Source organism: Osmerus eperlanus, chromosome 4, assembly GCF_963692335.1.
Source record: "Osmerus eperlanus chromosome 4, fOsmEpe2.1, whole genome shotgun sequence".
NCBI classification, from domain to species: Eukaryota; Metazoa; Chordata; class Actinopteri; order Osmeriformes; family Osmeridae; genus Osmerus; species Osmerus eperlanus.
The window spans coordinates 22,734,131-22,749,729 of NC_085021.1; the positions used below are offsets into that span (position 1 = coordinate 22,734,131).

Here is a 15,599-nt window from a genome sequence, read left to right on the forward strand (position 1 = left end):
TGTAAAAATGTACAGTGCTTTGAATAAGTCTGCTAAATAAATACATTACTTGCACACACATAGACACAATAAACGGCTGACTGCACTACAACATAGACTTTAATTGTTTTATATTCTGATCATGATGATAATGTTACTGTTCTGATGTCTCCTGGACACATCACACAGGGAGGGAGGGAGGGAGGGGAGAGTCTAAAGCACTGGTCCCAGTTGCTGTTATCTCTTGCTGCCAGTCTGCGGTGTCTCTCCTTCGGTCTTCTGATCAGTGGCTGGTCTCCCTGCACACTTGGCTCTCTCTAGAGCCTGGCTGGCTGGTCTCTCTGGTGCCTGGCTGCCTGGTCTCTCTGGTTCCTGGCTGGCTGGTCTCTCTAGAGCCTGGCTGCCTGGTCTCTCTGGTTCCTGGCTGGCTGGTCTCTCTGGTGCCTGGCTGGCTGGTCTGTCAGGGCCAGATGGGAGCAGAGCGGCTTGTCTTTCCCCTGCCGGGGAGGGCTGGCTGCTGGGGTGCTGGGACACACTACGAGGGGGGCTCTGGAACCGAGAGAGGGGAGAGAGAGAGAGAGAGAGAGAGAGAGAGAAAGGTGAGGTGAGGAGAGACAGAAGGAGGTGAGGAGAGAGGTAAGGTGAGGAGAGACAGAAGGAGGTTAGGAGAGGGTCAAGTAAGCTCAAATGCACACACACACCAACACACCCAGGTTCTGTTCCAGCCTGAGTCTGACCTGTTCTCTGTCCATCTGTCCCTCTGCTCCAACACTGCCCCTCCCCTCGGTGCACAGGGGCCCGCGGGGCCCCACGCCCAGCCTGGCCAGACCCTCCAGCGACCGGGCCGTGGGGTTGATGGGCCTGGGGGGGTGGATTCTAACCGGCAACTCCCAAGTCCCCTTGAAATCTGACCATGCAGTGCCGCTCTTCTGAGCACAGGAGGGTGGAGGTCGGGGGTGTGGTGATGTGGGGGTGGGGAGAACAACATGAGCGGTTTTGCACAAATGTGTGTGACAGTGTTCGTATGCATGGTGTGTGTGTGTACGTGGGGTGGACAGTGTTCGTATGCATGGTGTGTGTGTGTACGTGGGGTGGACAGTGTTCGTATGCATGGTGTGTGTGTGTACGTGGGGTGGACAGTGTTCGTATGCATGGTGTGTGTGTGTACGTGGGGTGGACAGTGTTCGTATGCATGGTGTGTGTGTGTACGTGGGGTGGACAGTGTTCGTATGCATGGTGTGTGTGTGTACGTGGGGTGGACAGTGTTCGTATGCATGGTGTGTGTGTGTACGTGGGGTGGACAGTGTTCGTATGCATGGTGTGTGTGTGTACGTGGGGTGGACAGTGTTCGTATGCATGGTGTGTGTGTGTACGTGGGGTGGACAGTGTTCGTATGCATGGTGTGTGTGTGTACGTGGGGTGGACAGTGTTCGTATGCATGGTGTGTGTGTGTACGTGGGGTGGACAGTGTTCGTATGCATGGTGTGTGTGTGTACGTGGGGTGGACAGTGTTCGTATGCATGGTGTGTGTGTGTACGTGGGGTGGACAGTGTTCGTATGCATGGTGTGTGTGTGTACGTGGGGTGGACAGTGTTCGTATGCATGGTGTGTGTGTGTACGTGGGGTGGACAGTGTTCGTATGCATGGTGTGTGTGTGTACGTGGGGTGGACAGTGTTCGTATGCATGGTGTGTGTGTGTACGTGGGGTGGACAGTGTTCGTATGCATGGTGTGTGTGTGTACGTGGGGTGGACAGTGTTCGTATGCATGGTGTGTGTGTGTACGTGGGGTGGACCAGCTCACCTTTACTCCAGGAAGGAGATGTCCACGATCATCGGCAATAAAGGTGGTGTGAGCCTCTGCAGTAGAAGGCCTCTACACACCCAACAAGCACGCACACAAACACACAGTGTATACAGAACGTTATGGCTTCTTCACAGCAAGCCTCTTCCGCTTCCAGCCTTGTACAGATGTAATTATTGACTTGTTGATAAGATAAGTGTACTGATAGCTCTAGATAAAATAAAAGGAGACGGTTGCCCTTGGCACCAGAGCGTCAGTCTCTAAAGAATATGTTTGTATTTACAAAGCGCTTTGAGATCGACTTCTGCTTGCTGATTCACGCGCATTCAAGAAGACCCATAGTTCGTCGCTTCGGTTAAAAGCGTCAGTTAAATATAATGCCTTTTAACTTCCTCTGCAAAAAAATAGTAGGCTATATGAGTAGGCTATATTAAATACGTTTATTGACATATCCAACCCGGAATAAAGACAAAATAATATAATTATAATTATTGGTGCAAGTGATAGGAAAGTAATTCACGCCTAGTACTGTACCTCTTTAAATTGCTTAGGGACTGTCCAGTTCTGCAACCGGTGTGCCTTATACGCGTTTTCATACTACAAAAAAAAGTTTAAATGACTTAAATCATGTATTTGTGTCGTTAACAGATCACTCACATATGTGGTGATTTTTGTTAATGTAGTGTACCTGGTTAGCGGAGTAGCTTGATGACATTTCTGGCCTCCCTTCTCTCCTTTCGTTTTGTTGGCATGTTGCATAGCAACAACCTCAGCCCATCCACCTCGGGGTCTACTCTAGAAATGATTATGGGTGCAACTTCCGGTGAGATAGCGGAAGTTGCGGTTTGCTATACGTTAGTCCCAGCCAACCGTCAACAGTGATTCTTTCTAAAGTAATTTCAACAATAATTTCACTAAAACGGGTTTGTTTTTAAACATATGTTGTCAGTATGTTTTTGTTAGTATTCTTATTATTATATTTCTCCGCTAAATGGCCCAATAGCTCAAAAAGTCCTTGACCCGATTTTTTCCAATTTGGCCCAATGATACAACAGGTCACTCACTAATCCCAGACCGCTAATGGCCCATGTACGCCCATAGGTGGCGCTATAAGCCACGCCCAAAGTCTACGTGATTTCCCCAGCGCACCATTATTCCAAAATGCCTGACAATTGGTATACATGCCTTATTTCTCATGGGGAACAAAAAAGCCTCAAAAACCCATAAGGTCCGCCATGATAGATTTTGCTGTACTGTCGAAATTTGGTACAACCTTCAAAACCCTTCTCCTCATGAACCATAGATCCAATCCACTTGAAAATTGTTACAAATTTGTAGAACACGTCTTTCTATAGGGTCAAATTGAATAAGGATTGCAATACAAAATGGCTGAAAAAAGTGTATTTATGTAAATGTCCACATTGCCACAATATCTTTGTGTTAATAAATCAAATATAATTTTGACTGATGGTTTTTCAAACCTTTGTGCCTTCAAGATGACATCATTCTGAAGTACCATATGCAATTTCACCTTGATATGTCAATATATGATTGAATTCAATTGAATTGCTCCATAGCGCGCATGCTCCAAATTCTCAGACTCATCCTGCCCCTTGACACTAGGGTGACCACCTGTCGCGCTTTGCGTTGTGTTGCACAGCATTATCACCCCTTGCCCCGCATGTAGCATATTGAAAATTCTGTGCGATACAGCGTAAAGCGGGACAGGTGGTCACCCTACTTGACACACGTGCCAGACGCACACACATCCTTTCTGGAAATTGTGTGCTGACCAGGCCCCCAAATCCGTGTACCCTTCGTTCCTTCATTTTTCCGTTTAAAAACGAAATCGGAAAAAACGAAAAACAAACTTGTTTTTTGTTTTTTTCTGTTTTAAAACCAGAACAGAAAAACAGGGAAAAAGAACAACAGAAATCACTAGTTCTGTAGCGGTTTTTCTGTTTAAAAACCAAAAGGGGAAAGGGAAAACAGAAAATCAAGGCGTATAAATTCACTTAAAGTTTGGTTTTCCCCATGACCGCAATGCGGAAGTGGAACCTTTTCCGCCCAAATCCCCAAAGTCCAAAAATGAAAAAATTGGCATGTTTGGGGCCACCCACGTGGTTGCTGTAGATGGCTTCAGCAGCAGAATTGTGGCAAATGCAACCATGCCCATTAAAAGTAATTTGATTATTTATGATGAGGTGTACAGGTGAGTACTATACTATGCAAAGCAAAACTCATTTTGTTTCTCTGAACATTTACATTTAATCATTTAGCAGACGCTCTTATCCAGAGCAACTTACAGTAAGTACAGGGACATTCCCCCGAGGCAAGTAGGGTGAAGTGCCTTGCCCAAGGACACAACGTCAGTTGGCATGACCTGGGAATCGAACTGGCAACCTTCGGATTACTAGCCCGACTCCCTCACCGCTCAGCCAACTGACTCCCCTTAACAAAGGAGCATATATGGATGATTGACAGGACAGCTTTCATTCACCCCATTTCAGCTTTCTAGAACATTTGAGACCTCCTTACCTGTCCCTACATCACATGCTTCAACGCTGCAGAGCATCTCACCTCTTCCCCTTTCTCTGGCTGGTGTTCACTAGCTGCTACTAGACCAGGCCGGTGTTCACTAGCTGCTACTACACCAGGCTTGTGTTCACTAGCTGCTACTAGACCAGGCCGGTGTTCACTAGCTGCTACTAGACCAGGCTGGTGTTCACTAGCTGCTGCTAGACCAGGCCGGTGTTCACTAGCTGCTACTAGACCAGGCCGGTGTTCACTAGCTGCTGCTAGACCAGGCCTGTGTTCACTAGCTGCTACTAGACCAGGCCGGTGTTCACTAGCTGCTACTAGACCAGGCCGGTGTTCACTAGCTGCTGCTAGACCAGGCCGGTGTTCACTAGCTGCTGCTAGACCAGGCCGGTGTTCACTAGCTGCTGCTAGACCAGGCTGGTGTTCACTAGCTGCTGCTAGACCAGGCTGGTGTTCACTAGCTGCTACTAGACCAGGCCGGTGTTCACTAGCTGCTACTAGACCAGGCTGGTGTTCACTAGCTGCTACTAGACCAGGCTGGTGTTCACTAGCTGCTACTAGACCAGGCCGGTGTTCACTAGCTGCTACTAGACCAGGCCGGTGTTCACTAGCTGCTACTAGACCAGGCCGGTGTTCACTAGCTGCTACTAGACCAGGCTGGTGTTCACTAGCTGCTACTAGACCAGGCCGGTGTTCACTAGCTGCTACTAGACCAGGCCGGTGTTCACTAGCTGCTACTAGACCAGGCTGGTGTTCATTAGCTGCTACTAGACCAGGCCGGTGTTCACTAGCTGCTACTAGACCAGGCTGGTGTTCACTAGCTGCTACTAGACCAGGCTGGTGTTCACTAGCTGCTACTAGACCAGGCTGGTGTTCACTAGCTGCTACTAGACCAGGCTGGTGTTCACTAGCTGCTACTAGACCAGGCCGGTGTTCACTAGCTGCTACTAGACCAGGCTGGTGTTCACTAGCTGCTACTAGACCAGGCCGGTGTTCACTAGCTGCTACTAGACCAGGCCGGTGTTCACTAGCTGCTGCTAGACCATGCCGGTGTTCACTAGCTGCTACTAGACCAGGCCGGTGTTCACTAGCTGCTACTAGACCAGGCCGGTGTTCACTAGCTGCTACTAGACCAGGCCGGTGTTCACTAGCTGCTACTAGACCAGGCCGGTGTTCACTAGCTGCTACTAGACCAGGCCGGTGTTCACTAGCTGCTACTAGACCAGGCCGGTGTTCACTAGCTGCTACTAGACCAGGCCGGTGTTCACTAGCTGCTACTAGACCAGGCCGGTGTTCACTAGCTGCTACTAGACCAGGCTGGTGTTCACTAGCTGCTACTAGACCAGTAGTGTTCAGACACAACACAAACACTAACACTTCCTGTTCCGACAACACTAAAACTAACACTTCCTGTTCTGACAACACTAACACTTCCTGTTCCGACAACACAAACACTAACACTTCCTGTTCCGACAACACTAATACTTCCTGTTCCGACACAACACAAACACTAACACTTCCTGTTCCGACACAACACAAACACTAACACTTCCTGTTCCGACAACACTAACACTTCCTTTTCCAACAACACAAACACTAACACTTCCTGTTCCGACAACATTAACACTTCCTGTTCCGACAACACTAATACTTCCTGTTCCGACACAACACAAACACTAACACTTCCTGTTCCGACACAACACAAACACTAACACTTCCTGTTCCGACAACACAAACACTAACACTTCCTGTTCCGACAACATTAACACTTCCTGTTCCGACACAACACAAACACTAACACTTCCTGTTCCAACACAACACAAACACTAACACTTCCTGTTCCGACACAACACATTTACATTTATTCATTTAGCAGACGCTTTTATCCAAAGCGACTTCCAAGAGAGAGCTTTACAAAGTGCATAGGTCACTGATCATAACAACAAGATAGCCACAAAACATTGCGAGTAGCCAAAACATGAAGCACACATTGTGAACAACCAAAGTACAACTACTTTCCTCGCTTTTGAGCGGATTTGAGCAGGAACATTAGCTAGCTAGTTAACGATTTTAGCTACATTATAATGTACTTTATCTGATTGTCATCTTGCTTGGTAGTCCTTAATGTTAAAAGATAAATAATTGGTTTGCCATTTATTCCCTATGGTTAATGTAATGTAACATGGCTTTCTCAGTTTCTAACAAAAAATCTGGAAATGGGAGAGATCTCTGTGAGGGTGACCTGTTATTTGTCCATGATAAACAGCCAGAAGGCGCACAATCAGAGTGTAGGGTTAAGAGAGCAATAGCTAAGGGTTAACAACATGATCTGGTTATTAAGTCTTTCCTAACTTCACCGGAAGTTCTAGTCATGGCCTATTTTTTCCGGATATATGTATCACTGTCGGGGCAGTGCCAATTCAGTTGCCTCTTGAAAACTCAGAAAACGACGTTTAAAAAGAAGCAGCTTTAAAGTGAGATTTTATTTAACCTCTTTTCTGTATGACCTGGGAACCTTATTTTTAGTGCGTCATTACTGCCTTCTCCTCTAGATGGCAGTCATCATGTTTTCAGCTCGCTGTAGCTACACCACAGAAACACCAAGGTCGGAAGTTGAGATTGCAGCATGTTTTTGTTTGATCAAGTTTGAACTGTTTTTCAAAAAGGCCATAATCCTCATAATCAAGTAACGGACTCGATATACGATGTAATTTACAGTCTGTTATGTCCGTGTGCTTGTGCGAGTGAGGCGCGTAGCGTTACATCTGGAAGTAAGATAGCTACTGTAGCTTGCTAACCTATGCACGTCTGTTTAATTAGCTATCCTATCCGTCTGTCCCTACTCGTTGTTAGTTGTCTAACGTTACTAACGTTAAGGCTGAACTAGCGGTGAAAGCTTGTAGGCGTACCCGGTGCGATGGAGGGTACATCGCAACACGCAGGTGGCATGGAAGGGTCCTCACGACTGGCCGTGGCCGGGATGAGGGCAGCGGGAAACTGGGACGGAGAAACAACAGATCCCGCGCGGGACACAAAGACCCACTTTCGTGTGTGCCGCTTTATCATGGAGACAGGTAAGCTGCCTTTACCATCGCCGTTAGACGTTCTGGTTTTCAGCTTACATTCAACTTTTTCTACGAACGTTTTTAACCGACTCAACGGTCCGTGCTCTCCGCCTCCGTTCCCCTCCTCTCTATCTCCGTCTCCTCTCTTCACCCTTCACGTCTCCTATTTCCCGACCCTCTCTCTCCGCTCTCTATCTTTTTCTCGCTCTAAAAAACATTATTTGGTGTGTATTTCAATATGTCCAAAAAGTATTTTGTAACTGGTGGCTAGCTGTCAGTTTTGACTGCCTGCCCATTAAATATATTTTTAAAGTAAAAAAAGTATCTCTCCATAACCCTTTCTCTTCTCTCTCTTTCACTCTCTTTTTCTCACACACTCTCTCCCTTTCTGTAGGGGTGAAGTTGGGCATGCGCTCGGTGCCGGTGGCGTCTGCGTGTGTGTTGTACCACCGTTTCTTCCAGTGTTTGAGTGTGAGTGTGTATGAGCCGTACCTGGTGGCCATGAGCTCGCTCTACCTGGCAGGCAAGCTGGAGGAGCAGCACCTGCGCACCCGTGACATCATCAACGTTAGCCACAGGTACACGCCAAACACAGGTACACAGTACTGAAAACACACACACACACGGTCACACACAACACTCACACACACTGTCACACACAGTACTGTCACAGACACACACACACGCACTTCAAACACACACACACTCCTTTTTAGTCACACTTGTGTTCTCCCTCCTCCTCCTTCCTCCTCCCCTCCCCCCCCCCCCTCCCCCCAGGTACTTCCACAGCAGCAGTGCTCCTCTGGACTGTAACTCGGAGTTCTGGGACCTGAGGGACAGTGTGGTGCAGTGTGAGCTACTCGTCCTACGACAGCTCAACTTTCACGTCTCCTTCAAACACCCGCACAAGGTCACAGGAGAGAGAGTGTGTGTGTGCTGCTCAACCACTGTACGCATGCGTGTGTATCTGTGTGGAACCTGTATTAGCCCTTCACGTGTCTGTGTATGTTGTACATTTGTGTGTAGGTGTGTGTGTGTGTGATGACATCTACAGTCTGTGTGTGTGTGTCTGTAGGTGTGTGAGGTCATGACCCCAGTGTGTGTGTTTGTGTTTCTACAGTTCCTGCTCCACTTCCTGTTGTCCGTCAAGGCCATGGTGAACCGTCATGCCTGGTCTCGGACCCCCGTCGCAGAGACGGCCTGGGCGTTGCTTAGAGACTGTTACCATGGGCCCATGTGTATCCGTCACGAACCCCAGCACATCGCCATAGCAACACTGTACCTCGCCCTGCTCAGCTACGGAGTGGAACTGCCCACAGGAGGGAGAGAGTGGTGGCAGGTGTGTATGTGGTGTGTGTGAGAACATGACCCTATCGCAGGGTTTTTCCTGTTACCGTGTCACCGTATTAGCAGACATCTATGTTTTTTTTACCATTTCATAAATGATGGAGGCTATGCTTGAGGAAATCATTTTGCTTCCACTTTAGATTAAAATAGATAGGCTAATAGATTGACAATAGTCCAAGCCCCATGGTGCTATCGTGTATGGTTCCAAGATTATCAAGGTTTACCTCTTTACTTATGCAAACTACTGAAATGTATATCAATAGAACACAAATTATGAAATTCAAGTTTATCGTTTAAGTTTACCTTATTAAGAAATCGTTAATCAAACTTTTGTCAGCATTTTGAGTGGAAATTTCATTAGCATTTGTACAGGTGTATTCGTGCACGTCGGGCTGCCCTCGCAGTGGAACGACAGTTTACTGGCCACTCTGTCCATTCGAGCACCTCACAGTTGCGTATTGATCAGACAAGAAGACGCTTATCAACTCGATTACTATTGATCAAAACAGAACGAGGGTTCGGCTGTAGCCTACTTGAAACATACTATTGAGAACATATTCGCTGACATGCACGTGTGTGTGTGTGTGTTTCCAGGTGCTGTGTGAGAACATGACCCTAGCGTGTGTGTGTTTCCAGGTGCTGTTTGAGAACATGACCCTAGCGTGTGTGTGTGTTTCCAGGTGCTGTGTGAGAACATGACCCTAGTGTGTGTGTGTGTGTGTGTGTTTCCAGGTGCTGTGTGAGAACATGACCCTAGCGTGTGTGTGTTTCCAGGTGCTGTGTGAGAACATGACCCTAGCGTGTGTGTGTGTGTTTCCAGGTGCTGTGTGAGGACGTGACACGAGCTCACATCGACGCAGTGATCTCTGACCTCCTGCAGCTCTACGACCTGGAGGCCAAGTGCATCTGAGAGGGGCGGAGGGCTGGAGGACTGGAGGGGCTGGAGGACTGGAGGGGCTGGAGGACTGGAGGGGCTGGAGGACTGGAGGGGCTGGAGGACTGGAGGGGCTGGAGGACTGGAGGGGCTGGAGGACTGGAGGGGCTGGAGGACTGGAGGGGCTGGAGGACTGGAGGGGCTGGAGGACTGGAGGGGCTGGAGGACTGGAGGGGCTGGAGGACTGGAGGGGCTGGAGGACTGGAGGGGCTGGAGGACTGGAGGGGCTGGAGGACTGGAGGGGCTGGAGGACTGGAGGGGCTGGAGGACTGGAGGGGCTGGAGGACTGGAGGGGCTGGAGGACTGGAGGGGCTGGAGGACTGGAGGGGCTGGAGGACTGGAGGGGCTGGAGGACTGGAGGGGCTGGAGGGGCTTGAGGGGCTGGAGGGGCTGGAGTGTGTGTTTTTTCGTGGTGTCAGAGACATTCAGCACAAACATCCCTGCCAGTAAACAGCTGGTACAGATCTGTCATGCATCACTACGGGGACAGTTTCATTTCATTAATGTTTCTTAATATTTGTTTAAATAAACAATTTAATGTAAGGTAGATGGCTGATGGCTAATGTTGGACTGATGTCAGCTTGCCTCATAGACTGTGTGTGTGTGTGTGTGTGCGTGCGTGCGTGCGTGCGAAGATAATGAAGCTGCACTACACACCTGGCCTCTAGGGGGAAACAGCACAATAACTTTCACACCATTTGATTCTTGACCCCCTCCCCCCCAGTAAGGATCAACTCCCTGTCTGGGGTCAGCTGACCTTGGTGGGCACGGTCAGCTGACCTGGGTAGGCGCGGTCAGCTGACCTGGGTGGGTGTGGTCAGCTGACCTGGGTGGGCGTGGTCAACTCATCTGGGCGGGCGTGGTCAACTCACCTGGGTGGGTGTGGTCAGCTGATCTGGGTGGGCGCGGTCGGCTAACCTGGGTGGGTGTGGTCAGCTGACCTGGGTGGGCGTGGTCAACTCACCTGGGTGGGTGTGGTCAACTCACCTGGGTGGGCGTGGTCAACTCACCTGGGTGGGCGTGGTCAACTCACCTGGGTGGGCGTGGTCAACTCACCTGGGTGGGCGTGGTCAGGCTCCAGAAGGCTCCAGCTGCTGTACGTGAAGGAAGGTTTCTGCCTGCTGAACTGTTCTCAGCTTCTCGGTTACTGTTGCCGTACCCCCCCCCTCCCCTCCTCTCTCTTCTGTCCCTCTCCCCCCCCCCCCCGCCCTACTCACTCCCTGCCTTCCCTAGTTCTTCTTTCTGAACTGGGCCAGGAGAGGAGGAGAGAGGCGAGGGAAGGTGAGGGAGAAGAGAGGAGAGGTGAGGGAGAAGAGAGGAGAGGGACACTGAAAGAACAAAAGGATGGAGAGAAGGAAGGAGGAAGTTGTAGGGAGGAGGAAGATGGAGGACAAACTACCAATTTTAGTGTCTGACCTGGAGCCTGTGTCTGTTCTCAGAGTCTACAGTACTACAGCATAGAATATAGTCTATAGTTGTCTCTCCTCTCCAACCCCTCTCTATCCCTCCCTCTCCAACCCCTCTCTATCCCTCTCTCTCCAACCCCTCTCTATCTCTCTCCTCTCTCCTTTCCAACCCCTCTCTCTCCTCTCCAACCCCTCTCTATCGCTCTCTTTCTCCTCTTTCTCTCCTCTCCAACCCCTCTTTATCTCTCTCCTCTCCAACCCCTCTCTCTTTCCTCTCCAACCCCTCTCTCCAACCCCTCTCTATCGCTCTCTCTCTCCTCTCCAACCCCTCTTTATCTCTCTCCTCTCCAACCCCTCTTTACCCCTCTCTCCTCTCCAACCCCTTTTTACCCCTCTCTCCTCTCCAACCCCTCTCTATCTCTCTCCTCTCCAACCCCTTTTTACCCCTCTCTCCAACCCCTCTCTATCTCTCTCCTCTCCAACCCCTCTCTATCCCTCTCTCTCTCCTCTCCAACCCCTCTCTATCCCTCTCTCCTCTCCAACCCCTCTCTATCTCTCTCCTCTCCAACCCCTCTCTCTTTCCTCTCCAACCCCTCTCTATCCCTCTCTCCTCTCCAACCCCTCTATCCCTCTCCTCTCCAACCCCTGTCTATGCCTCTCTCCCTCCCTCTCCAACCCCTCTCTATCCCTCTCCTCTTCAACCCCTCTCTATCCCTCTCTCTCCTCTTCAACCCCTCTCCTTGTCTGTCCTCAGCCTCTCTCATCCCTCCATGTACACCCTCTCACTCCTCCCCCTCCTGTCACTTCACTCATTACTCTCCTGCTGTATCTCCATCTCTATCTTCATTTTTCTCCCTCTCTTCCTCCCTCTTCTCCATCCCCCCCTCTCCTCCCTCCCCTCTACTCCATCCCTCCCCCCCTCTTCCCTCCCCTCTACTCCATCCCTCCCCCCCTCTTCCCTCCCCTCTACTCCATCCCTCCCCCCCTCTTCCCTCCCCTCTACTCCATCCCTCCTCCCTTCCCCCCTCCTAGGTAGTATTAATAATAGAGGGCCTGCATGTCCAAACAGCCTCCACACCAGTGCCCCATCAGACAGAGCCAGTCACTGGACAATGAAGGGGGGGAGGGAGAAGAGGAGGAGGGGGAGGAGGAGAAGAACAATTGAAGAGAGAAAGAGGAGGGAGGATGTCTATCCCACTCTAACCCACTCACATCTCCTCTACTGCAGGGCTGTAAACATCTCACTGCTTCTACTCTACTCCTGCATGAGTGTGTGTGCGTGTGTGTTCCTGTCTGCATGCCTGCGGTTGTGTGCGTGTGGAGGTCAGTAATGGCTCTGTGTGTGTGTGTGTGTGTGTGTGTGTGTAGAGGTCAGTAATGGCTGTGTGTGTGTGTGTGTGTGTAGAGGTCAGTAATGGCTCTGTGTGTGTGTGTGTGTGTGTGTGTGTAGAGGTCAGTAATGGCTGTGTGTGTGTGTGTGTGTGTGTGTAGAGGTCAGTAATGGCTGTGTGTGTGTGTGTGTGTGTGTGTGTGTGTGTGTGTGTGGAGGTCAGTAATGGCTGTGTGTGGCAGTAGTATCAGGTGTACAGTGTCCAGACTGAGTGCTCTTGACCAGATAAAAGCTCTGGAAGCTTCTACCGCTACAAACACTAAACATCCTGCTGAATAGGGAGGGGGAGAGAGTGGATGGAGAGGAGGGAGAGAAAGATGGAGAGGTAAAGAGAGTGGGGGACATTTTCTACACTCACCTCGGTTTTTGTTGTTGTTGTCTCTTTCACATAGTTTCCTGCCCCCAAGTTCTGTTCCTCTCTCTCTTCCTCTCTTTCTCTTTCTCATCCTCTCTCTCTTTCTCTTCCTCTCTCTCTTTCTCATCCTCTCTCTCTTCCTCTCTCTCTTTCTCTTCCTCTCTCTTTCTCTTCCTCTCTCTCTTTCTCATCCTCTCTCTCTCTCTCTCTTCCTCTCTTCCTCTCTTTCTCTCTCCCTCCCTCTCTCTCTATCTCTTCCTCTCTCTCTTGCTGTCTCTATCACATCAACAACCACAAAGGCGCACTGTAAATAAAACGCATTATTACATTATTACAATCATTATTCTTCATCTTATTATTACTATTGCGGAGGTTATTGTCTTGTAGTTCATTCAGAGAGAGAGAGGGTGGTCTGTCAGCACCATGGTCAGCGTCCATCTCTCCCCGTCTCTGAGCCCTGGCAAGACATTCAAGAAACGTCCGACATTCAAGTTTGAGTAGGAAGGACTCCCTCCTCCGCCCCAAAGATTTCCCGCTCTCCATCCAGAACACCCGCCATCGCGGTTGGCACGCGGTGGCGTGTTCCCTGCCGTCATCACGCTTGGAGAGAAGGAGGGGTTTGACGGATGGAGGGGTAGCGCTCACCCCCGCCCCGCCGCGTGCCTCATCATCCTCCCTCCCTCCCCTACTCCGTCCGCGTTTGTCTCCTCTCGCGGATGCAGCGACCGGGCTCCTGTGCGCGCAGGATCTCACAGCTCAACCCAAAGATGTCGCATGAGCTCCTCGCGCCATGGCGTTTCAGTTTTAGGACCGTGAGCAAAACCCGGTCAGTTTACCGGCGCTAGACTCGACCACAGTATCAGATAGGACGTGTTTAAACCCGGCGTCTACTCGTTCTCCAACCCGCCGCAGAATCCCGGCAACCAGGGGGCAGAGGACCTATTTTAGGAACGGCATATCCATCACCGTCTGCATCCACTGCTGCTACCTTACCGGACGGGTAACGGAAGAACAGCATTTCCTCTTCTTTCTGGCCGGTGGGACTTTCTCTGTTTCGAGCGCGTATTTACCGGGAATTTGCCTCCTCGCACTGATGTCCTTGAGCTCGGCCTGTACGGTGAGTCTGTGCGTGTTTGCGCGTGTGTCATTTTGGCTACATCAGTTTAGAGCCGGGGTGTTGGAGGGGATGTGTGTGTGCGTGCGTGTGTTTTCTTTGTGCGTGCACCATGTTCGTGTGTGTATACTGTATAGGGGACGTGGGTGTTGAATGACATCCTGTTTTGGTGATTTGATATGTTCTTACAGACATGGTCGAGCCACCGCAGTAAAAAAAAAACATGTGACATTGGTGAGAAGGACTGTGTGAGTGTGCATGTGTGTGTGTGTGTTTGGGTGTGTGTGTTTGGGTGAGTGTGCATGTGTGTGTGTGTAAAGACCTCTGTGTTATATAGTGTGTATGTCAGATAGGTAGAAAGAGAAAAGAGAGAGAGTGGGGGGATAGAGAGAAAGGGAGAGAGGGTGGAGAAAGAGTGTGTGACAGAGAGATAGAGTGATATATATATATATATACAGAGAGAGAGAGAGAGAGAGAGAGAGAGAGAGAGAGAGAGAGAGAGAGGTGTGGACAGCTCTGGTTGATGTGGAACTGCGAGGTCAGTCAGTATAGCTTGGCGGGTAACGGAGAGATCCGTTCCGCTCCGACTTCTCTGGTAGAGCGTGAATATTGGCGGGATGATTCAGACCGGTTCTCGCGGTAAGGCAATTGTAGTCTAATATTGCAATTTTGATATAATGTAATTTTCGTGTCTTGCAGTTTGTAAACAAGAGCTGTTGTGTTTGCAACAAGCGGCGCGCTTCTGTCCGTCAAGGAGGGAGTCGCGCGGGCCTGTAGTGGCCCAGCCTGTAACCTTGCAGAGGGACAGAGACGGGAAGTGGCGCACACTACGTCTCGCTCTCTCCCTATTTTCTCTCCTCCCTCTTTCTCTCTCTCTCTCCCTCTCTCTCCCTCCCTCTCCCTCCCTCTCTCTCTCTCTCTCCCTCTCACTCCCCTCTCTCAGCCCCACGAACTACAAGCTCGCGACCTACTGTTTATTATTCAACTTCTGTCCGTTACGGTAGTATCCCCCTCCTCTCCTCTCCTCCCTCCCTTCTCACACCAGTGCACCTGCAGTCCGGCTCCCAGGCAGGCACTCCAGGGTCACCTCTACAGGGTCCTGCCACTGGGCTGCTCTCTTGGCATCCGGCCAATCACAACCTCCCTGAGCGCTCCCAGAGGAATAGCATACTTCTAAAAGAGTAGCATACTACTAACAGACTAGTATACTACTAACAGACTAGTATACTTCTAACAGAGTAGCATACTACTAACAGACTAGTATACTACTAACAGACTAGTATACTTCTAACAGACTAGCAGACTACTAACAGAGTAGCATACTTCTAACAGAGTAGGATACTACTAACAGACTAGTATACTACTAACAGACTAGCAGACTACTAACAGAGTAGCATACTACTAACAGACTGGCATACTTCTAACAGCATAGCATACTTCTAACAGAGTATCATACTTCTAACAGAGTAGCATACTACTAACAGACTAGTATACTACTAACAGACTAGCAGACTACTAACAGAGTAGCATACTACTAACAGACTGGCATACTTCTGATTCTTCTGTATATTTCTAACAGAGTAGGATACTACTAACAGACTAGTATACTTCTAACAGAGTAGGATACTACTAACAGACTCGCATACTTCTAACAGACTAGCAGACT

The 15,599-nt window shown here is 49.7% G+C and overlaps 2 protein-coding genes across 4 annotated transcripts; one reads left to right on the forward strand and one right to left on the reverse strand.

Moving 5' to 3' along the window:
• Positions 1-173: 173 nt before the first annotated feature.
• Positions 174-2,559, reverse strand: cfap126 (cilia and flagella associated protein 126). 2 transcript variants are annotated; one of them, XM_062458202.1, is made up of 5 exons: positions 2,470-2,559; positions 2,316-2,378; positions 1,782-1,853; positions 717-905; positions 174-528 (listed from the first exon to the last, which is right to left on the reverse strand). In XM_062458202.1, the coding sequence occupies exons 1-5, from the start codon at positions 2,494-2,496 to the stop codon at positions 217-219; spliced, it is 663 nt and encodes a 220-aa protein (XP_062314186.1). In that variant the 5' UTR covers positions 2,497-2,559; the 3' UTR covers positions 174-216. The 2 variants fall into 2 exon arrangements, with proteins under 2 accessions (XP_062314186.1, XP_062314185.1); XM_062458201.1 differs by having other exon boundaries at positions 717-908.
• A 4,269-nt stretch (positions 2,560-6,828) lies between these two features.
• ccnq (cyclin Q) lies at positions 6,829-9,682 on the forward strand. Of its 2 annotated transcripts, none has more exons than XM_062458204.1 (6): positions 6,829-7,029; positions 7,176-7,396; positions 7,782-7,965; positions 8,165-8,297; positions 8,508-8,726; positions 9,555-9,682. In XM_062458204.1, the coding sequence occupies exons 2-6, from the start codon at positions 7,240-7,242 to the stop codon at positions 9,642-9,644; spliced, it is 783 nt and encodes a 260-aa protein (XP_062314188.1). In that variant the 5' UTR covers positions 6,829-7,029; positions 7,176-7,239; the 3' UTR covers positions 9,645-9,682. The 2 variants fall into 2 exon arrangements, with proteins under 2 accessions (XP_062314188.1, XP_062314189.1); XM_062458205.1 differs by having other exon boundaries at positions 6,829-7,008.
• The last annotated feature ends 5,917 nt before the right edge of the window (positions 9,683-15,599 follow it).

Bases quoted from the DNA above. Each gene is read 5' to 3' on its own strand.
- cfap126 (XM_062458201.1), bottom strand. From the start codon at position 2,496: ATGTCATCAAGCTACTCCGCTAACCAG. The intron at 909-1,781 runs GTGAGCTGGTCC...TCCTGTGCTCAG, and splicing joins ATCTCCTTCCTGGAGTAAAG to AAGAGCGGCACTGCATGGTC. The intron at 529-716 runs GTCAGACTCAGG...TCTCGGTTCCAG, and splicing joins GACAGATGGACAGAGAACAG to AGCCCCCCTCGTAGTGTGTC.
- ccnq (XM_062458204.1), top strand. From the start codon at position 7,240: ATGGAGGGTACATCGCAACACGCAGGTGGCATGGAAGGGTCCTCACGA. The intron at 7,397-7,781 runs GTAAGCTGCCTT...CCCTTTCTGTAG, and splicing joins CCGCTTTATCATGGAGACAG to GGGTGAAGTTGGGCATGCGC. The intron at 8,298-8,507 runs GTCACAGGAGAG...GTGTTTCTACAG, and splicing joins CCTTCAAACACCCGCACAAG to TTCCTGCTCCACTTCCTGTT.